This window comes from Salmo salar, chromosome ssa18 (assembly GCF_905237065.1).
Source record: "Salmo salar chromosome ssa18, Ssal_v3.1, whole genome shotgun sequence".
Lineage (NCBI taxonomy): Eukaryota > Metazoa > Chordata > Actinopteri > Salmoniformes > Salmonidae > Salmo > Salmo salar.
In genome coordinates this window covers 1,495,990-1,519,718 of record NC_059459.1, presented here as the reverse complement: position 1 = coordinate 1,519,718, position 23,729 = coordinate 1,495,990, and the positions used below count along the sequence as shown (strand labels likewise).

Below are 23,729 nucleotides of genomic sequence, written 5' to 3'. Positions count from 1 at the left end.
TTCTGGCGGCTTTAGAGAGCCAATGGAAGCCTTAGAAAATGTCACGTTACAGCAGAGATGCTGTAATTTTGCTAGAGATGCAACAGAAGGACAACAAATTGTCAGACAGGGCACTTCCTGTATGGAATCTTCTCAGGTTTTTGCCTGCCATATGAGTTCTGTTATACTCACAGACACCATTCACACAGTTTTAGAAACTTTAGAGTGTTTTCTATCCACATATACTAATGATATGCATATTCTAGTTTCTGGGCAGGAGTAGTAACCAGATTAAATCGGGTACGTTTTCTATCCGGCCGTGAAAATACTGCCACTTGGTGGGTGTCAAATTAGCTAGCCGTGATGGCTGAGCTATGTACTCAGAATATTGCAAAATGTGCGTTCGCCGAAAAGCTATTTTAAAATGTGACATAGCGATTACATAAAGGAGTTCTGTATCTATAATTCTTAAAATAATTGTTATGTATTTTGTCAACGTTTATCATGAGTAATTTAATAAATTCTCCGGAAGTTTTCGGTGGGAATGCAAGTTCTGAACATCACATGCTAATGTAAAAAGCAGTTTTTTTATATAAATATGAACTTGATTGAACAAAACATGAATTTATTGTATAACATAATGTCCTAGGAGTGTCATCTGATGAAGATCATCAACGGTTAGTGCTGCATGTAGCTGTGTTTTGGGTTTTTGTGACATATATGCTTGCTTGAAAAATGGCTGTGTGGTTATTTTTGTATATGTACTCTCCTAACATAATCTAATGTTTTGCTTTCACTGTAAAGCCTTTTTGAAATCGGACAATGTGGTTAGATTAACGAGAGTCTTATCTTTCAAATGGTGTAGAATAGTCGTATGTTTGAATATTGAAATTATTGCATTTTTGAGGTATTAATATTTCGAGCCACACAATTCCACTGGCTGTTGAATAGAGTGGGATGCTAACGTCCCACCTAGCCCATAGAAGTTTTAAGATCCTCGGCGTACATGTCACGGACAAACTGAAATGGTCCACCCACACAGACAGCATGGTGAAGAAGGCGCAGCAGCGCCTCTTCAACCTTAGGATGAAGAAATTGACCTGAACCTCAGGCTGAAGAAATTCAGCTTGTCACCAAAAACACTCACAAACCTTTACAGATGCACAATCGAGAGCATCCTGTCGGGCTGTATCACCGCCTGGTACGGCAGCTGCTCTGCCCATAACCGGAAGGCTCTCCAGAGGGTAGTGAGGTCTGCACAACGCATCACCGGGTGCAAACTACCTGGCCTCCAGGACACCTATACTATCCGATGTCACAGGAAGGCCAAAAAGATCATCAAGGACAGCAACCACCTGAGCCACTGCCTGTTCCCCCCGCTAACATCCAGAAGGCGAGGTCAGTACAAGTGTATCAAAGCTGGAACCGAGAGACTGAAAAACAGCTTCTATCTCAAGGCCATCAGACTGTTAAACAGCCATCACTAACATTGAGTGGCTGCTGCCAACATACTGACTCAACTCTAGCCACTTTAATAATGGGAAAATTGATGTAATCAATTTATCACTAGCCACTTTATATTATTTATATTATATAAGGTTTACATAACCTACATTATTCATCTCATATGTATATACTGTACACTATACCATCTACTGCATCTTGCCATCTTGATGTATCACTAGCCACTTTAAACAATGCCACTTCATATAATGTTTTCATAACCTACATTACTCATCTCATATGTATATGCTGTACTCTATACCATCTACTGCATCTTGCCATCCTGATGTAATGTATAACTAGCCACTTTAAACAATGCCGCTTTATATAATGTTTTCATACCCTACATTACTCATCTCATATGTATATACTGTACTCCATACCATCTACTGCATCTTGCCTATGCTGTTCAGCCATCACTCATTTATATATTTTTATGTACATATTCGTACTCATTCCTTTACACTTGTGTGTACAAGGTAGTTGTTGTGGAATTGTTAGGTTATATTACTTGTTAGATATTACTGCATGGTTGGAACTAGAAGCACAAGCATTTCGCTACACTTGCATTAACACCTGCTAACCATGTGTATGTGACAAATACATTTGATTTGATTTTAAGACAGGGAATTTACACTAGGATTAAATGTCAGGAATTGTGAAAAACTCAGTTTAAATGTATTTGGCTAATGTAAACTTTTGACTATTTGACTAGATGTTCAGGAGTCATGGCTTGGGGGTAGAAGCTGTTTAGAAATCCTCTTGGACGTGCGATAGCAGAGAGAACAGTTTATGACAAGGGTGGCTGGAGTCTTTGACAATTTTTAGGGCCTTCCTTTGACACTGCCTGGTATAGAGGTCCTGGATGGTAGGAAGCTTGACCCCAGTGATGTACTGGGCGGTTCGCACTACCCTCTGTAGTGCCTCGGATGCCGAGCAGTTGCCATACCAGTCAGTGATGTAACCACTCAGGATGCTCTCGATGGTGCAGCTGTAGAACATTTTGAGGATCTGAGGACCCATGCCAAATCTTTTCAGTCTCCTGAGGGAGAATAGGTTTTGTCGTGCCATCTTCACGACTGTCTTGGTGTTCTTGGACCATGTTAGTTTGTTGGTGATGTGGACACCAAGGAACTTGAAGCTCTCAATTTGCTCCACTGCAGCCCCGTCGATGAGAATGGGGGAGTGCTCGGGCCTCTTTTTCCTGTATTCCACAATCATCTCCTTTGTCTTGATCATGTTGAGGGAGAGGTTGTTGTCCTGGCACCACATGACCAGGTCTCTGACCTCCTATCTATAGGCTGTCTCGACGTTGTCGGTGATCAGGCCTACCACTGTTGTGTCATCTGCAAACTTAATGATGGTGTTGGAGTCGTGTCTGCCCGTGCAGTCATGAGTGAACGGGGACACAGGAGGAAACTGAGCACACAGTCCTGAGGGTCCCTGTGTTGAGGGTCAGTGTGGCGGATGTGTTGTTACCTACCCTTATCACCTGGGGTTGGCCCGTCAGGAAGTCTAGGATCCAGTTGCAGAGGGAGGTGTTAACCTCTTGGGGCTAGGTGGGACGCTAGCGTGCCACCCGTGGTGCACTCCATCAACAGCAGGTGCATTTCAAGAGCGGCAAATTTGAATCCAAATAAATGTCAAAATTCAAATTTTTCAAAAATACAACTATGTTACACCATTTGAAAGATAAACATCTCCTTAATCTAACCACGTTTTACGATTTCAAAAAGGTTTTACGGCGAAAGCATAAATTTAGAGTATGTTAGGACAGTACATTTACAAGAGTTGTGTGTAATGTTTTGTCAAGTCAAAGACAGGGTCACCAAAACCATAAAACCAGCTAAAATGATACACTAACCTTTTACAATCTCCATCAGATGACACTCCTAGGACATTATGTTAGACAATGCATGCATTTTTAGTTCTATCAAGTTCACATTTATATCCAAAAACAGCGTTTTACTATGGCATTGATGTTGAGGAAATCGTTTCCCTCCAATAACCGGCAGTCAAGTCAGCGTCACAAATTAAATAATTAAAATTAGAAAACATTGGTAAAATATTATATTGTCATTTAAAGAATTATAGATTTACATCTTTTGAACGCAATCAACTTGCCAGATTTAAAAATAACCTTACTGGGAAATCACACTTTGCAATAATCTGAGCACTGTGCCCAGAAAAATACGCGTTGCGATACAGACTAGACGTCATGTTGGGGAGATCTAAAATCGAAAATACTATGTAAATAATCCATTACCTTTGATTCTCTTCATCAGATGTCACTTCCAGGTATCACAGGTCCATAACGAATGTAGTTTTGTTCAAAAAAGCTCATCATTTATGTCCAAAAATCTCCGTCTCGTTAGCACATGATGTAAGCCAGCCGGACTTCTCGTCATGAACGAGGGGAAAAAATATATTTCCGTTCGTTCAAACATGTCAAACGTTGTATAGCATAAATCATTAGGGCCTTTTTAACCAGAACATGAATAATATTCAAGGTGGACGAATGCATAGTCTTTTATAACGTATTGGAACGAGGGTACCCAACATGAAGTAGCGCGCCAGGTGTCTAATGGGACATCACCGTTCCATGGCTCTTGTTCGGTCAGATCTCCCTCCAGAAGACTCAAAACACTTTGTAAAGGCTGGTGACATCTAGTGGAAGCAATAGGAAGTGCCAAAATATTCCTAAACCCCTGTGTTTTTCAATGGGATAGGTTTAAAGTCAATACAACACATCAGGTATCCACTTCCTGTCAGAAAATGTCTCAGGGTTTTGCCTGCCAAATGAGTTCTGTTATACTCACAGACACCATTCAAACAGTTTTGGAAACTTTAGAGTGTTTTCTATCCATATATAATAAGTATATGCATATTCTAGTTACTGGGTAGGATTAGTAACCAGATTAAATCGGGTACATTTTTTTTATCCAGACGTGCAAATGCTGCCCCCTAGACCCAACAGGTTAAGTCCCAAGGTCCTTAGCTTATTGATGAGCTTTGAGGGCACTATGGTGTTGAATGCTGAGCTGTAGTCAATGAAAAGCATTCTCACATAAGTGTTATTTATCTGTGGATCTGATAGGGTGGTATGTAAATTGGAGTGGGTCTAGGGTTTCTGAGATGATGGTGTTGATGTGAGCCATGACCAGCCTTTGAGTGCTACGGATCAGTAGTCATTTAGGCAGGTTACCTTAGTGTTCTTGGGGACAGGTAATATGGTGGTCTGCTTAAAACATGTTGGTATTACAGAGTCGGAAAGGGAGAGGTTGAAAATGTCAGTGAAGACACTTCCCAGTTGGTCAGCGCATGCTCGCAGTACACGTCCTGGTAATTCGTCTGGCCCTGCAGCCTTGTGAATGCTGACCTGTTTAAAGGTTGGCTCACATTGGCTGCAGAGAGAGTGATCACAGTCATCCGGAACAGCTGGTGCTCTTATGCATGTTTCAGTGTTTTTGCCTCAAAGCGAGCATAGAAGTAGTTTAGCTCGTCTGGTAGGCTCGTGTCACTGGGCAGCTCTCGGCTGTACTTCCCCTTCTAGTCTGTGATGGTTTGCAAGCCCTGCCACATCCGACGAGCATCAGAGCCAGTGTAGGTCGATTCGATCTTAGTCCTGTATTGATGCTTTGCCTGTTTGATGGTTTGTCGGAGGTCATAGCGGGATTTCTTACAAGCTTCCAGGTTAGAGTCCCACTCCTTGAAAGCGGCAGCCCTAGCCTTAAGCTCAGTGCGGAAGCTGTCTGTAATCCACGGCTTCTGGTTGGGGTATGTACGTACGGTCACTGTGGGAACAATGTCATCGATGCACTTATTGATGAAGCCAATGACTGATGTGGTGTACTCCTCAATGCCATCAGAGGAATTCCGGAACATATTCGAGTCTGTGCTAGCAAAACAGTCCTGTAGCTTAGCATCTGCTTCATCAGACCACTTTATTGATCTAGTCACTGGTGCTTCCTGCTTTAACCTCTCTGGGCTAGGCGGGACGAAATCGTCCCACATACGCAACAGCCAGTGTAATCCCGTGGCGCGATTTTCAAATACCTTAGCCTGTTAGGCCTAGGGGGCAGTATTTGCACGGCTGGATAAAAAAATGTACCCGATTTAATCTGGTTACTAATCCTACCCAGTAACTAGAATATGCATATACTTATTATATATGGATAGAAAACACTCTAAAGTTTCTAAAACTGTTTGAATGGTGTCTGTGAGTATAACAGAACTCATTTGGCAGGCAAAACCCTGAGACATTTTCTGACAGGAAGTGGATACCTGATGTGTTGTATTACCTTTAAACCTATGCCATTGAAAAACACAGGGGCTGAGGAATATTTTGGCACTTCCTATTGCTTCCACTAGATGTCACCAGCCTTTACAAAGTGTTTTGAGTCTTCTGGAGGGAGATCTGACCGAACAAGAGCCATGGAATGATGATGGCCCATTAGACACCTGGCGCGCGAGTTCATGTTGGGTACCCTCGTTCCAATACGTTATAAAAGAGAATGCATTCGTCCACCTTGAATATTATTCATGTTCTGGTTAAAAAAGGCCCTAATGATTTATGCTATACAACATTTGACATGTTTGAACGAACGTAAATATATTTTTTCCCCTCGTTCATGAAGTGAAGTCCGGCGGGCTTAGATCATGTGCTAACAAGACGGAGATTTTTGGACATAAATGATGAGCTTTTTTGAACAAAACTACATTCGTTATGGACCTGTGATACCTGGAAGTGACATCTGATGAAGAGAATCAAAGGTAATGGATTATTTACATAGTATTTTCGATTTTAGATCTCCCCAACATGACGGCTAGTCTGTATCGCAACGCGTATTTTTCTGGGCGCAGTGCTCAGATTATTGCAAAGTGTGATTTCCCAGTAAGGTTATTTTTAAATCTGGCAAGTTGATTGCGTTCAAGAGATGTAAATCTATAATTCTTTAAATGACAACATAATATTTTACCAATGTTTTCTAATTTTAATTATTTAATTTGTGGTGCTGACTTGACTGCCGGTTATTGGAGGGAAACGATTTCCTCAACATCAATGACATAGTAAAACGCTGATTTTGGATATAAATATGAACTTGATAGAACTAAAAATGCATGCATTGTCTAACATAATGTCCTAGGAGTGTCATCTGATGGAGATTGTAAAAGGTTAGTGCATCATTTTAGCTGGTTTTATGGTTTTGGTGACCCTGTCTTTGACTTGACAAAACATTACACACAACTCTTGTAAATGTACTGTCCTAACATACTCTAAATTTATGCTTTCGCCGTAAAACCTTTTTGAAATCGTAAAACGTGGTTAGATTAAGGAGATGTTTATCTTTCAAAGGGTGTAAAATAGTTGTATGTTTGAAAAATTTGAATTTTGACATTTATTTGGATTCAAATTTGCCGCTCTTGAAATGCACCTGCTGTTGATGGAGTGCACAACTAGAGGATATTCTAGTTACTGGGCAGGAGTAGTAACCAGATTAAATCGGGTACGTTTTTTATCCAGCCGTGTCAATACTGCCCCCTAGCCCTAACAGGTTAATTTTAGCTTGTAAGAGGGAATCAGGAGGATAGAATTATGGTCAGATTTGCCAAATGGAAAGCGAGGGAGAGCTTTGTATGTGTCTCTGTGTGTGGAGTATAGGTGGTCCAGAGTTATTTTTCCTCTGGTTGCACATTTAACATGCTTATAGAAATTTGGTAAAAACGGATTTAACCTCTATGGGACCGGCGGAACGAATTCGTCCCACCTACGTAACAGCCACTGCCAGCCTGTGGCGCGATTTTCAAAATCTTCAAAATCCTATTACTTCAATTTCTCAAACATATGACTATTTTACAGCTATTTAAAGATAAGACTCTCGTTAATCTAACCACACTGTCCGATTTCAAAAAGGCTTTACAACGAAAGCAAAACATTAGATTATGTCAGCAGAGTACCAAGCCAGAAATAATCAGACACCCATTTTTCAAGCCAGCATATAATGTCACCAAAACCCAGAAGACAGCTAAATTCAGCACTCACCTTTGATGATCTTCATCAGATGACAACCCTAGGACATTATGTTATACAATACATGCATGTTTTGTTCAATCAAGTTCATATTTATATCAAAAACCAGCTTTTTACATTAGCATGTGACGTTCAGAACTAGCATACCCCCGCAAACTTACGGGGAATTCGCTAACATTTTACTAAATTACTCACGATAAACGTTCACAAAAAGCATAACAATTATTTTAAGAATTATAGATACAGACCTCCTCTATGCACTCGATATGTCCGATTTTAAAATAGCTTTTGGTGAAAGCACATTTTGCAATATTCTAAGTACATAGCCCAGGCATCACGGGCTCGCTATTTAGACACCCGGCAAGTTTAGCACTCACCATAATCATATTTACTATTATAAAAATGTCATTACCTTTTGTTGTCTTCGTCAGAATGCACACCCAGGACGTCTACTTCAATAACAAATGTTGGTTTGGTCCAAAATAATCCATCGTTATATCCGAATAGCGGCGTTTTGTTCGATGCGTTCCAGACACTATCCGAAATAGTAAAGAAGTGTCGGCGCTTGGCGCAATTCCTGACAATAAAATTCAAAGTATTCCATTGCCGTACGTCGAAGCATGTCAACCGCTGTTTAAAATCAATTTTTACGTCATTTTTCTCGTAGAAAAGCGATAAAATTCCGACAGGGAATCTCCTTTTCGGCAAACAGAGGAAAAAATCCCAAAGGCGGGGGCGGTCGGGGTCACGCGCATAAGCTAGTGTCTCTTGATGGGCCACTTGAGAAAGGCGATAATGTGTTTCAGCCTGGGGCTGGAATGACGACATTCTCTTTTTTCCCGGGCTCTGAGAGCCTATGGACGACGTGGGAAGTGTCACGTTAGAGCAGAGATCCTTAGTAAATGATAGAGATGGCAAAGAAGTTCCAGAAATGGTCAGACAGGCCACTTCCTGTAAAGGAATCTCTCAGGTTTTGACCTGCCATTTGAGTTCTGTTATACTCACAGACACCATTCAAACAGTTTTAGAAAATTTAGGGTGTTTTCTATCCATATGTAATAAGTATATGCATATTCTAGTTACTGAGTAGGAGTGGTAACCAGATTAAATCGGGTATGTTTTTTATCCAGCCGTGTCAATGCTGCCCCCTAGCCCTAACAGGTTAAGTTTCCCTGCATTAAAGTCCCCAGCTACTAGGAGCGCCACCTCTGGGTGAGCATTTTCTTGTTGGCTTATGGCGGAATACAGCTCATTCAATGTTGTCTTAGTGCCAGCCTCTGACTGTGGTGATATGTAAACAGCTACAAAGAATACAGATGAAAACTCTCAGTAGGTAGTGAGGTCTACAACTTATCATGAGAAACTATACCTCAGGTGAGCAATAGCTCAAGACTTCCTTAGATATCCTGCACCAGCTGTTGTTTATAAAATCCTAGACCGCCACCCCTTGTCTTACCAGACGCCTCTGTTCTATCCTGCCGGTACATCGTATAACCAGCCAGCTATATGTTGATGTTGTCGTCATTCAGCCACGACTCCGTGAAGCATAAGATGTTACAGTTTTTAATGTCCCGTTGGTAGTTTAATCTTCTGCGTAACTTGTCGACTTTATTGTCCAAAGATTGGACGTTTGCTAGCAGAATGGAGGGAAGTGGGGGTTTATTCAATCGTCTGCGAACTCTGAGGGCAGCATGACCTTCGGCCCCTCTTTCTCCGCCTCCTCTTCACACAGATCGGGGCCTGTTCCATCGGGCTCGTCAGAGTCGTGAAAGGAAAAAAAGAGGATTCTGCTCGTTCGTCGTGAGTAATCTCAGTTCTGTTATTTTAAGTTATTTTCGGTCATAAGAGACGATAACGGCAACATTATATACAAAATAAGTTATAAATCACGCAAATAACCGAACAAAAAACAAAATCGGCTGGGGGCATGTCATCTTCTCCGGCGTCATCTTATATCCTGCCTGGTTTGCCCTGTCCGGGTGTATTGTCGGACGGGGCCACAGTGTCCCCCGACCCACCGTGTCCCCTGACCCACCCATCTCTCAGTCTCCAGTATCTATGCTGCAATAGTCTATGTGCCGGGTAGCTAGGGTCAGACTGTTATATCTGGTGTAATTCTCCTGTCTTATCTGCTGTCCTGTGTAAATGTAAGTACTGTATGCTCCCTCAATTCTCTCTCTCCCTCTCTCCCGTCCGGGAGAACTTGAGCACCAGGATCATGCCTCAGGACTACCTGGCCTGATGACTCCTGGCGTTCCCCAATCCACCTGGTTGTGATGCTGCTCCAGTTTCAACTGTTCTGCCTGTGGCAGAACAGGGAACACTGACCTGTTTGCCGGATGTGCTACCTTGTCCCGGACCTGCTGTCTCGACCTCTGAATGCTTGGCTATGAAAGCCAACTGACATTTACTCCTGAGGTACTGACCTGTTGCACCTTCTACAACCACTGTGATTATTATTTGACCATGCTGGTAATCTATCAACGTTTGAACATCTTGAAGAACAATCTGGCGTTAAATGGCCATGTACTCATATTCTCCACCCGGTACAGCCAGAAGAGGACTGGCCACCCGTCAGAGCCTGGTTCCTCTCTAGGTTTCTTCCTAGGTTCCTGCCTTTCTAGGGAGTTTTTCCTAGTCACCATGCTTCTACATCTGCATTACTTGCTGTTTGGGGTTTTAGGCTGGGTTTCTGTATAGAACTTTGTGACATCTGCTGATGTAAAAAGGGCTTTATAAATCAATTTGATTGATATAAAGTGTAGTATCTGATATAGCCTATGCCTACTCTACACTATATGCGCTCAGCCATGCATTGAAGTCTTTTTTGCAAACAGTGATTGAGTTATATTATTCACCTAAATGATGACTATTCAATTAGTCCTATCTAGTGTGCATTTGTTGTTGGGGATGAGTGTATGTGGATATGTATGAGACTTAAGAGACCTATGAAACTCATTCCACTTACTTGTGCAGTACTGGTGGTATCTGTCCCATGCGATGGCAGCAATAAAGTGGATGCTGGCGAGAGCTGTCACAAAACCCTGGAAGCCATGAGTCTGGCAGCCATCAGAGCCATAGGGCCAGTACCTGGAGAAGGACATAGTAAAGAGGGGGAAAGACAATACATTAGGCCTTAACATAGTCTATTTGTTCAGCTGGTTGTGAATGACTTTTACAATGCTCAACAACCAATGGTTAAACTGGTAGAGCATAGAACTAAACTGTAGGGAAGGTCAGTGTCTTGTTTCTGATCTTTTGCATTGACCACGGTCATCTATTAACCTGTTATGGCTAGGGGGCAGTATTTTCACGGCTGGATAAAAAACGTACCCGATTTAATCTGGTTACTACTCCTGCCCAGTAACTAGATAATGCATATAATTATTGGCTTTGGATAGAAAACACCCTAAAGTTTCTAAAACTGTTTGAATGGTGTCTGTGAGTATAACAGAACTCATATGGCAGGCAAAAACCTGAGAAGATTTCATGCAGGAAGTGGCCTGTCTGACGAGGTGTCGTTCTTCTTTTCTCTGTTTATTGAAGAGTGAGGATCTTAGCTGTCCCTTGACACTTCCTACGGCTGCCATAGGCTCTCAGAAGGCGGCAAAATGGTGAATCGTGGCTTTGCAGGCTCTGGCTGAAACAAAGTAGCGCGTTTGGGTAGTGGCTGGTTACAGTACTGTGAGACTCAGGCTCATGCTCGCGTCGACCGAAAGCTTTGTGTTCTTTCCTCTGTTTAGCTAAATGGACATTCCCGGTCGGAATATTATCGCTTTTTTACGAGATAAATTGCATAAAAATGGATTTTAAACAGCGGTTGACATGTTTCGAAGTACGGTAATGGAATATTTAGATTTTTTTTGTCACGAATTGAGCCATGCGCACGACCCTTCTTTACCATTCGGATAGTGTCTGGGACGCACGAACAAAACGCCGCTATTCGGATATAACGATGGATTATTTTGGACCAAACCAACATTTGTTATTGAAGTAGCAGTCCTGGGAGTGCATTCTGACGAAGACAACAAAAGGTAATCAAACTTTTATAATAGTAAATCTGATATTGGTGAGTGCTAAACTTGCCGGGTGTCTAAATAGCTAGCCCGTGTTGCCTGGGCTATGTACTTAGAATATTGCAAAATGTGCTTTCACCAAAAAGCTATTTTAAAATCGGACATATCGAGTGCAAGGAGGAGTTCTGTATCTATAATTCTTAAAATAATTGTTATGCTTTTTGTGAACGTTTATCATGAGTAATTTAGTAAATTGTTAGCAAATTCCCCGGAAGTTTGCGGGGGGTATGCTAGTTCTGAACGTCACATGCTAATGTAAAAAGCTGTTTTTTGATATAAATATGAACTTGATTGAACAAAACATGCATGTATTGTATAACATAATGTCCTAGGTATGTCATCTGATGAAGATCATCAAAGGTTAGTGCTGCATTTAGCTGTCTTCTGGGTTTTTGTGACTTTATATGCTAGCTTGAAAAATGGGTGTCTGATTATTTCTGGCTTGGTACTCTGCTGACATAATCTAATGTTTTGCTTTCGCTGTAAAGCCTTTTTGAAATCGGACAGTGTGGTTAGATAAAGGAGAGTCTTGTCTTTAAAATGCTGTGAAATAGTCATATGTTTGAAAAATTGAAGTTTTTGTATTTTTGAGGAATTTGTAATTCGCGCCACACCTATCATTGGATATTGGAGCAGGTGTTCCGCTAGCGGAACGTCTAGATGTAAGAGGTTAACCATTTTGAATGTGAAGTGAATCCGGTGCCTGTTTTCATCCTAAATCACCTAGACGGCAACGTCATCGTTCATCCCCCTGATTACAGAGTTCTAAATCCTCTGCCTTTACACAGCACAATCCCCGGGAGGTCTGTTACATGTACTGTATGCCCTAAACCCTGTTGGTCTTTGCCCTGGCCTTATCGATCTACTACTCTAACACTACGCAGAGATATTGATGAGCCAATTGACTGGAATATGTCAGAGAGAGCGAGAGAGAGCGACAACCTCCTTTGCGTTGCTCCACTATAGATTATTGTAGGAATAGTATAGAACAGGGATCATCAACTAGATTCAGCCGCGGGCCAAGTTTTTATTGAGCGGATTATCGGGGGGCAGGAACATAATTCAAATAATTTGTAGACTGCAAATTGACTGCAAGAAGCCAAAACAGATATATTGTTTGACTAAAACATAATAATTTCAAACCTTGCTTACATTTGTAAATGATCACGTGTCTCTCTATTATGCATGGGCATACTTGGGAACAGATTTCTTAAATAAAAATCACTTGGAGTTAAATTCCTGGTGTTTTTAAGTCTATGTCCAACAATTAACTCTAGTGGTGTGGGGGCTGTGCTTTGGAAAAGTGGGTGGGGTTATATCCTGCCTGTTTGGCCCTGTCCGGGGGTATTGTTGGACGGGGCCAAAGTGTCTCCCGATCCCTCCTGTCTCAGCCTCCAGTATTTATGCTGCAGTAGTTTGTGTCGGGGGGCTAGGGTCAGTCTGTTATATCTGGAGTATTTCTTCTGTCTTATCCGGTGTCCTGTGTGAATGTAAGTATGCTCCCTCAAATTCTTTCTCTCTTTCTTTCTCTCTCTCAGAGGACCTGAGCCCTAGGACCATGCCTCAGGACTAACTGGCCTAATGACTCCTTGCTGTCCCCAGTCCACCTGGCCGTGCTGCTGCTCCAGTTTCAACTGTTCTGCCTGCGGCTATGGAACCCTGACCTGTTCACCGGACGTGCTACCTGTCCTAGACTTGCTGTTTCAACTCTCTAGAGACAGCAGGAGCAGTAGAGATACTCTGAATGATCGGCTATGAAAAGCCAACTGACATTTACTCCTGAGGTGCTGACCTGTTGCACCCTTGACAACCACTGTGATTATTATTATTTGACCCTGCTGGTCATCTATGAACATTTGAATATCTTGGCCATGTTCTGTTATAATCTCCACCCAGCACAGCCAGAAGAGGACTGGCCACCCCTCATAGCCTGGTTCCTCTCTAGGTTTCTTCCTAGGTTCTGGCCTTTCTAGGGATTTTTTTCCTAGCCACCGTGCTTCTACACCTGCATTGCTTGCTGTTTGGGGTTTTAGGCTGGGTTTCTGTACAGCAATTTATGACATCAGCTGATGTAAGAAGGGCTATATAAATAAATGTGATTGATTGATTGAATTAAAACAACTTGGGGGGGGCAAAATAAAACCACTTGTGTGCCAAATTCATCCTGCGGGCCGGCAGTTGGAGAACCCTGGTATATAATATTTCATATTCCATTCAATCCATGGTATTTCACAGTGAAAAAACATTGTAACAATGAGTCAGTGTAAGTAGAAAGTAAATTAGGTGATGGAAAGGATTAGTAGGTTATACTACGTCACTCACCTCAGAAAACTGGAGAAAGCGGCAATGGTTGCGTTTGCAGAGATGCCCATATCAGCCAATGCCAAGCTAAAGACTAGGAAATTGCTGGGGGTTCTCAGTTCTCTTATTTTTATGAAAGCAGCGACTGTCACAGCATTCAGGAAGAATCCCAGAAGACCTTTAGGGAACATAAAACAGAATAGGCTATAAACACAGTGGCAGTGCGCATAGCAAAGTACTCCAAAATGATTTCACCCGTGGAGTTGAAACCTGACTTTTAATACTTAAACCCTTAAGTTTGTCCTCTGTAGAGTACCTTTGTTTGCTGAAATCCATACTTTTTAATAAAATGTTAATCAAATACAACCATCAACTGTTTCCTTGTTGAGATTCAATTGGCACATGCGGATTTGTGCTGAGTTGCCATCTTAGAGCAACAGCAATGAGGAAACAGTCGGCAGTTGTATTTGTGAACTACCTGCTCGATTAGGTCTTCTGTAGCAATTTTTGAAATGTTGTTTCATACAGTACGAGTCAAAAGTTTGGACACACCTACTCATTCGAGGGTTTTTCTTTATTTTTACTATTTTCTACATTGTAGAACAACAGTGTAGACATCACAATTATGAAATAACACAAAAGTGTTAAACAAATCAAAATATATTTTATACTTGAGATTCTTCAAAGTAGCCACCCTTTGCCCTGATGACAGCTTGCACACTCTTGGCATTCTCTCAACCAGCTTCATGAGGTAGTCACCTGGAATGCATTTCAATTAACAGGTGTGCCTTGTTACAAGTTCATTTATGGCAATCAGTTGTGTTGTGACAGAGTAGAGGTGGTTTACAGAAGATAGCCCTTTTTGGTAAAAGACCAAGTCCATATTATTGCAAGAACAGCTCAAATAAGCAAAGAGAAACGACAGTCCATTACTTTAAAACATGAAAGTCAGTCAATATGGGAACATTTCTTCAAGTGCAGTCACAAAAACCATCAAGTGCTATGATGAAACTGGCCCTCATGAGGACCGGCACAGGAATGAAAGACCCAGAGTTACTTCTGCTGCAGAGGATAATTTCATTAGGTTTACCAGCCTCAGAAATTGCAGCACAAATAAATGTTTCAAAGTTCAAGTAACAGACACATCTCAACATCAGCAGTTCAGAGGAATCAGGCCTTCATGGTCGAATTGCTGCAAAGAAACCACTACTAAAGGACACCAATAAGATGAAGAGACTTGCTTGGACCAAGAAACACAAGCAATGGACATCTATCCTTGTTCGGGTGAGTCCAAATTTGAGATTATTGGTTCCAATCGAGATGTCTTTGTGAGACGAAGAGTAGGTGAACAGATAATCTCCGCATGTGTGGTTCCCACCGTGAAGCATGGAGGAGGAGGTGTGATGATGTGGGGGTGCTTTGCTGGTGACACTGTCTGTGATTTATTTAGAATTCAAGGGACACTTAACCAGCATGGCTGCCACAGCATTCTGCAGTGATACACCATCCCATCTGGTTTGGGCTTAGTGGGACTATCATTTGTTTTTCAACAGGACAATGACCCAACACACCTCCAGGCTGTGTAAGGGCTATTTGACCAAGAAGGAGAGTGATGGAGTGCTTCATCAGATGAACTGGCCTCCACAATCACCGACCACAACCCAATTGAGATGGTTTTGGATGATTTGGACCTCAGAGTGAAGGAAAAGCAGCCAACAAGTGCTCTGCTCAGCATATGTGGGAACTCCTTCAAGACTGTTGGAAAAGCATTCCAGATGAAGCTGGTTGAGAGAATGCCAAGAGTGTGCAAAGGTGTCATCAAGGCAAAGGGTGGCTACTTTGAAGAATCTCAAATCAAATTTATTTTGATTTGTTTAACACTTTTTTTGATCCTACATGATTTCATGTGTTATTTCATAGTTTTGATGTCTTCTCTATTATTCTACAATGTAGAAAATAGTAAAAATAAAGAACATCCCTTGAATGAGTAGGTGTCAACTTTTGACTGGTACTGTGCATTGGATAAAAGTAGAGACCAATGTTCCCTCTAATGTTTTTGTTTTTTTACAGTGAACACTGAAGCTGTACTGTTACATTTGTAGCCAGTAGCCAATGGGCTATTGTGGCTATTTGAGCATAATGTAGACCTACTAACAAAACTAATGGAGCAAATCCAATAACATTTTCACATGGAAATAGCTTTTGATTTCTAGGAGATAGGCTTTATGAGGTGTTCATTGCATGAGACTTTTAAAAACGTTTTTACATTAAAAAAATGTTTTACTTGGTCTGTAACACCATGAGCCAAATAGGTGACTGCAAATTGCATTGGAGAGAACTGTAAGGTGCAAGAAACCACTTTACAAAATAAAAGTAAATATTACCATACAGAGAATTAGACAATGACTATTGGCCTATTGGCTTATTTGCATATTCAAGCCTGTCTCAAAATACAACACTGGCCCTTTAACTAAGACTAAGCTTTTTACCTAACTGGCTTTTCAATGAGCTTGAAATGTAGCCTACACGATTTGTGCTCTTGTAGGCAGCCGTAACTCCCCATTGCTGACCTATACTTATCTATAACTGGGCTAATAACTTGCTAACTAGCAAAGAATATCAACAAATGTGCACACGCTCTGGCGGCTCTGCGCTCTAAACTGATCTGAAAAGCACATTCATTCGTGGGTGATTGAAACACCGCTCATGGGCTACCACAATTGTACTCTGTTGTGCTCTAGCTCTGCCTCCAACAAAATCACACTCAATCTCGCAAAGTTAGATTTGTTTTGGTTTGTTCCATTGATAAGGGTCTGATATATAACGTTGATTCGATCACAGAAAAAACATTGATCTATATTCGGCAAACTCATGAAGTTCAATCTCTTGCTTCTCTGCACGGCCTGACATTTCTTCAGCGAGGCAGTCCTAGAGGAGGTGCGCGACCATGCACACGCGCAGCTTACTGGGAACATTGGTAGGGACTCAGTGCTAGCAAATGGTATATCATACACTACAGTTGAGGAACAATGGGAAAGTAATTCTGCTTTGAAAGTTGATACAATTTTGAGAAAATGGCCCTTGAATATTTTTGGTACACCTACTGGAGAGCTATTCGTTGTCTACACTCATTCAGCATCATTCACATCCTCTTAAGTCTTAGCCCCACCCATCTCTTTAACCTCTTGGGGCTAGGTGGGACGCTAGCGTGCCACCCGTGGTGCACTCCATCAACAGCAGGTGCATTTCAAGAGCGGCAAATTTGAATCCAAATAAATGTCAAAATTCAAATTTTTCAAAAATACAACTATGTTACACCATTTGAAAGATAAACATCTCCTTAATCTAACCACGTTTTACGATTTCAAAAAGGTTTTACGGCGAAAGCATAAATTTAGAGTATGTTAGGACAGTACATTTACAAGAGTTGTGTGTAATGTTTTGTCAAGTCAAAGACAGGGTCACCAAAACCATAAAACCAGCTAAAATGATGCACTAACCTTTTACAATCTCCATCAGATGACACTCCTAGGACATTATGTTAGACAATGCATGCCTTTTTAGTTCTATCAAGTTCATATTTATATCCAAAAACAGCGTTTTACTATGGCATTGATGTTGAGGAAATCGTTTCCCTCCAATAACCGGCAGTCAAGTCAGCGTCAGAAATTAAATAATTAAAATTAGAAAACATTGGTAAAATATTATATTGTCATTTAAAGAATTATAGATTTACATCTCTTGAACGCAATCAACTTGCCAGATTTAAAAATAACCTTACTGGGAAATCACACTTTGCAATAATCTGAGCACTGCGCCCAGAAAAATACGCGTTGCGATACAGACTAGACGTCATGTTGGGGAGATCTAAAATCGAAAATACTATGTAAATAATCCATTACCTTTGATTCTCTTCATCAGATGTCACTTCCAGGTATCACAGGTCCATAACGAATGTAGTTTTGTTCAAAAAAGCTCATCATTTATGTCCAAAAATCTCCGTCTCGTTAGCACATGATGTAAGCCAGCCGGACTTCTCGTCATGAACGAGGGGAAAAAATATATTTCCGTTCGTTCAAACATGTCAAACGTTGTATAGCATAAATCATTAGGGCCTTTTTAACCAGAACATGAATAATATTCAAGGTGGACGAATGCATACTCTTTTATAACGTATTGGAACGAGGGTACCCAACATGAACTAGCGCGCCAGGTGTCTAATGGGACATCACCGTTCCATGGCTCTTGTTCGGTCAGATCTCCCTCCAGAAGACTCAAAACACTTTGTAAAGGCTGGTGACATCTAGTGGAAGCAATAGGAAGTGCCAAAATATTCCTAAACCCCTTTGTTTTTCAATGGGATAGGTTTAAAGTCAATACAACACATCAGGTATCCACTTCCTGTCAGAAAATGTCTCAGGGTTTTGCCTGCCAAATGAGTTCTGTTATACTCACAGACACCATTCAAACAGTTTTGGAAACTTTAGAGTGTTTTCTATCCATATATAATAAGTATATGCATATTCTAGTTACTGGGTAGGATTAGTAACCAGATGAAATCGGGTACATTTTTTTTATCCAGACGTGCAAATGCTGCCCCCTAGACCCAACAGGTTAAGGATTCACAGAGTGAGAACAATAGTGTACTAAACAACGAAAGATTTCAAGACTAAAAGCTGGTTTATATTACGTCTATCGACATGTCTGTAGACGGTTGTCGCAATAACATCATGAACATTCTATTGTCGTCCGACATTAAACTTGACATTGTCGTTATTAAAAAGTATTAAAATAGCTTTTCGGTGAAAGCACATTTTGCAATATTCTAAGTACATAGCCCGGCATCACAGGGCTAGCTATTTAGACACCCAGCAAGTTTAGCCTTCACCAAACTCCGATTTACTATTAGAAAAGTTTGATTACCTTTCCTGTTCTTCGTCAGAATGCACTCCCAGGACTTCTACTTCAATAACAAATGTTGGTTTGGTCCAAAATAATCCATAGTTATGTTCCAACAGCGGCGTTTTGTTCATGCGTTCAAGACACTATCCGAATGGTAAATAAGGGTCACGCGCACGGCGCATTTCGTGACGAAAGATTTCTAAATATTTCATTACCGTACTTCGAAGCATGTCAACCGCTGTTTAAAATCAATTTTTATGCCATTTTTCTCGTAAAAAAGCGATAATATTCCGACCGGGAATCTGCAATTAGGTAAACAGACGAAAGAAAATATATCACTGGGTCGACTCGGGCACGCGCCGAAGCCCTTTGTCCTCTGATCGGCCACTTGGCAAAGGCGATAATGTGTTTCAGCCAGAGGCTGCCTCGATATTGTACAGCTTTTTCCCGGGCTCTGAGAGCCTATGGGAGCCGTAGGAAGTGTCACGTTACAGCTAAGATCCTGACTCTTCAATAAACAGAGACAAGAAGAACGACACCTTGTCAGACAGGCCACTTCCTGCATGAAATCTTGTCAGGTTTTTGCCTGCCATATGAGTTCTGTTATACTCACAGACACCATTCAAACAGTTTTAGAAACTTTAGGGTGTTTTCTATCCAAAGCCAATAATTATATGCATATTCTAGTTACTGGGCAGGAGTAGTAACCAGATTAAATCGGGTACGTTTTTTATCCGGCCATGTAAATACTGCCCCCTAGTCCTAACAGGTTAAGGAATACCTGGGATAGGATTAAGTAATCCTTCTAACCCCCCCCCTAACCTCCCCCCAAAAAAGATATAGATGTACTATTGTAAAGTGGTTGTTCCACTGGATATCATAAGATGAATGCACCAATTTGTAAGTCGCTCTGGATAAGAGTGTCTGCTAAATGACGTAAATGTAAATGTTAGTTTCTAGCTTGTTAGCTTACTAGCTAACGTTAAATTAGCTGGCTAACCAGTTCAAATAAAGATCATATCATATAGCTGACAACGTCTTCACTTTAGCTTATTTGTATTCACTAATAAGGGAAAGTAAACTCACACAAGATCATTATTTATAAATTAATGGCGATGTAATTACAAAATATTGTTCACGGTTGTGAGTGTGACAAAATAAAATAAAATTAGAAACATATATCTGAAAATGTACACTACCATTCTAAAGTTTGGGGTCACTTAGAAATGTCCTTGTTTTTTAAATAAAAGCAAAAAAATGTGTCCATTAAAATAACATCAGATTGATCAGAAATACAGTGTAGACATTGTTAATGTTATAAATGACTATTGTAGCTGGAAACGACAGCTTTTTTATGGAATATCTACATACGCGTACAGAGGCCCATTATCAGCAACCATCACTCCTGTGTTCCAATGGCACGTTGTGTTTAGCTAATCCAAGTTTATAATTTTAAAAGGCTAATTGGTCATTAGAAACCCCTTTTGCAATTATGTTAGCACAGCTGAAAACTGTTCTGATTAAAGAAGCAAGAAAGCTGGCCTTCTTTAGACTAGTTGTGTATCTGGAGCATCAGCATTTGTGGGTTCGATTACAGGCTTCAAATGGCCAGAAACAAAGAACTTTCTTCTGAAACTCGTCAGCCTATTCTTGTTCTGAGAAATAAAGGCTATTCCATGTGAGAAAAACGCATTTTGATTAAAAAAACTAATGTTTACATTCAATTGCCTCTGCTGTGTTGTAGTGACACATAACATAAGCCATCTTTCCTGAAACAAGTCACTTTTGGATAATGTTTTATTAAAAAGTATGGCTTTCAGCAAACAAAGGCATGCAATAACAGAGGGCAAACATGGGTACACGGTAACACCATACCGAAACCAGGCGTGCGCAAATTGATTTTGTCCCCCCACACCAACCGCGATCACGACACGCAGGTTGAAATATCAAAACATACTCTCTACCAGTTATATTAATTTGGGTACAGGTTTAAAAGCGTTAAACATTTATGGCAATTTAGCTAGCTAGCTTATTTGTTCTATTTGGCTAACTTGCTGTTAATAGCTAATTTGTCCTGGGACATAAACGTTGAGTTGTTATTTTAACTGAAATGCACAAGGTCCTCTACTCCGACAATTAATCCACATATAAAACGGTCAACCAAATTGTTTCTAGTCATCTCTCCCCCGTCCAGTCTTGTTCTTCTTTGGACTTTATAAAAAGCCTGGAAGGAGAGATGACTAGAAACTATTTGGTTGACCATTTTACGTGTGGATTAATTGTCAGAGTAGAGGACCTTGTGTATTTCAGGTAAAATGACAACTCAATGTTTTATATCCCATGACAAATTAAGTTAGCTAGCAACTGCAAGCTAGCTAGCTAAATTGCCATAAATGTTTAATGCTTTTCGACCTGTCCCTAAATTAATATAATTGGTAGAGAGTTTGTTTTGATATTTCAACCTGCTTGTCATGATCGCATTTGGTGTGGGGGGACAAAATCAATTTGCGCATGATGGCGCACAAGCGCATCCATTCCAGGTGGTGGTAATAACTTCGTTGGGATAGGGGGCGGTATTTTGACATCCGGATGAATAGCTGGCCCAAATTAAACTGGCTGCTACTCAGGCCCAAAAGCTAGGATATGCATATATTTGTAGATTTGTATAGAAAACACTCTAAAGTTTCTATAACCGTTAAAATAATGTCTGTGAGTATATGGCAGGCGAAACCCCAAGGACAAACCATCAAAAAAAAAAAAAAAAATCAGCATACCACTGATTTCAATGCCTGCCACTTTTATAATAGGGCGAAATCGTCCCCGATTGCAGTTCCTAGGGCTTCCACTAGATGTCAACAGTCTTTAGAAAGAGTTTCAGGCTGGTTTTTGGAAAAATTAGGGAGAAGTTGTAGTTTTTCTAAGTGGCTCCCATTTTGGCTGTAGTTTCCAAGCGCATGGCCGAGACAGTGCGTTCTTTTTGTTTATCTCCGGTAAACACAATAACGATTCTCCATCTTAAATGTTATTGTTCATTTGCATATTAGGGTACCTAAGGATTGATTATAAACGTTGATTGACTTGTTTGGATAAGTTTATTGGTAACGTTTGGGATTCATTTTGTATGCATTTTGAAAGAGGGAAACCGAGTGGATTATTGACTGAAGCACGCCAGCTAAACCTGAGTTTTTATGGATATAAAGAAGGATTTTATCGAACAAAAGGACCATTTGTAATGTAACTGGTAAATTTTGGAGTGCCAACAGAAGAAGATCTTCAAAGGTAAGGCATATATTATATCGCTATTTCTGACTTTCGTGTCGCAACTCCCTGGTTGAAAATGATTTGTTATGCATTTGTGTGCTGGACGCTGTCCTCAGATAATTGCATGGTTTGCTTTCGCAGTAAAGCCTTTTTGAAATCTGACACCTTGGCTGGATTAACAACAAGTTAAGCTATATTTTGATGTCTTGCACTTGTGATTTCATGAAAGTTTAATATTTATAGTAATTTAATTTGAATTTTGCGCTCTGCAATTTCACCGGCTGTTGGCCAGGTGGGACACTAATGTCCCACCTATCCCAAATAACTTTTTTTTAAGCAACTTCTATTTTCTTGTAGGCGCGCGAGCAGTGTGGGTGCAATGATTGAATAACGTGTGTGTATATTTATTTTGCAACGCTTGCATCGGTGTGGTCAGCATGTGAGGGTATAATAATTTACATTATTTAACTATTCACTGCAGTGACTGGAAGGAGTAGGAGGCTAATTTAAAACAACTCCAGTCTGCGCTCAAATCCTCAGCTCCGTGGATGAAATCATCCTGGAGTTGAGGTACTTGGCTACAGTGCGCAAAGCCAAGCGGCAAATTCCCTGAAAAATGAAAGCAGGCACATTTTTAAGTGCTTCTAAACCAAAATATTGTGTTATTCCTAATTGTTGAAGGTGACATTCTAGGATATATCATGTGATTTCCTGGCCAACATCAGCATTTCATCTATATTGTATCAAGTCACATAACACCGCTGGTACCATTTAAGAGCATAACAGGCCACCACCTCCTGATCAAGGAGCATCAGATCTAACATAGCATACTGTAGTTACCACATTTATGGCAGAATTCCATCAGAAAACGTGACACTCACCCTCCACGAGCAGACAAGATCCTAAAGAGAATACATCAATTTCCGAGAAGCCATCCGGTAAAGGGTAGGAAGACACCATCTTGAATGCGATTTTTCATGCAAATAAAGTGCAAATATCACTGACCTACTTATTCTTTACTGTCCGCTCGCTTAAAGATGTGCCTCTAACCTAACGGAACCCGCTTCTAAAGGAGCATTTCTCATGAAAAAAGCATGCACGTAATTATGTAAATCTCTCTCTCTTGCACCAATCCGTATAAGAATGTCTTACTGAACATAACACTATCCGCTGCCCCCTTCCACGTATTTACACACCGCTACTCTAAAGCGCTGAATTAGTTGTGCACAACAAGCCTTTGTGTCTGTGTGCAACCACCATGTGGAGAAGGATGCCTGTGATGTCAAATGCACGCGTTTGATGTAAACTAGAGCTCTTTGTCGCTGACGCGAGTCAACAGGTGTCCAGCTCATTGAAAGGATGTACAGCACCTAGCCATACAGCCTACATCCATTCATTCATGCTTATTGTAGGCTACTGAAGAGCTTGCATGGCAGTAATATATTATAGAGCACCATTTACAGCCCTATAGGCTACATTACATGTATAGGCCTATAAACAGTATAACATGAAGGCCTGTAGATCATCTACAATATAATCTGCTGTCAGTTTGCCTTCTTCAAAGTCAGCCAGTGATAAAATAATACACTTTTCATTGGATGAGTATCTTCTTAGCTATAAACATAATAAATAAGCACACATATTCCCGAGTGGCGCAGCATTCTAAGCCACTGCAT

General features: G+C 40.8%; 1 protein-coding gene across 1 annotated transcript in view; it reads right to left on the bottom strand.

The window, feature by feature from the left end:
• The window catches only part of LOC106576899 (RPE-retinal G protein-coupled receptor), a 50,565-nt gene extending 27,219 nt beyond the window's left edge, over positions 1-23,346 (bottom strand). Inside the window, exons 1-3 of the mRNA XM_014154437.2 lie at positions 22,935-23,346; positions 13,912-14,068; positions 10,482-10,603 (exon numbers count right to left, since the gene is read on the bottom strand). Coding sequence (XP_014009912.1) covers positions 10,482-10,603; positions 13,912-14,068; positions 22,935-23,013 — 358 coding nt within the window. The 5' untranslated portion in view covers positions 23,014-23,346. The remainder of the gene's footprint in view (positions 1-10,481; positions 10,604-13,911; positions 14,069-22,934) is intronic.
• Between the last annotated feature and the right edge of the window lie 383 nt (positions 23,347-23,729).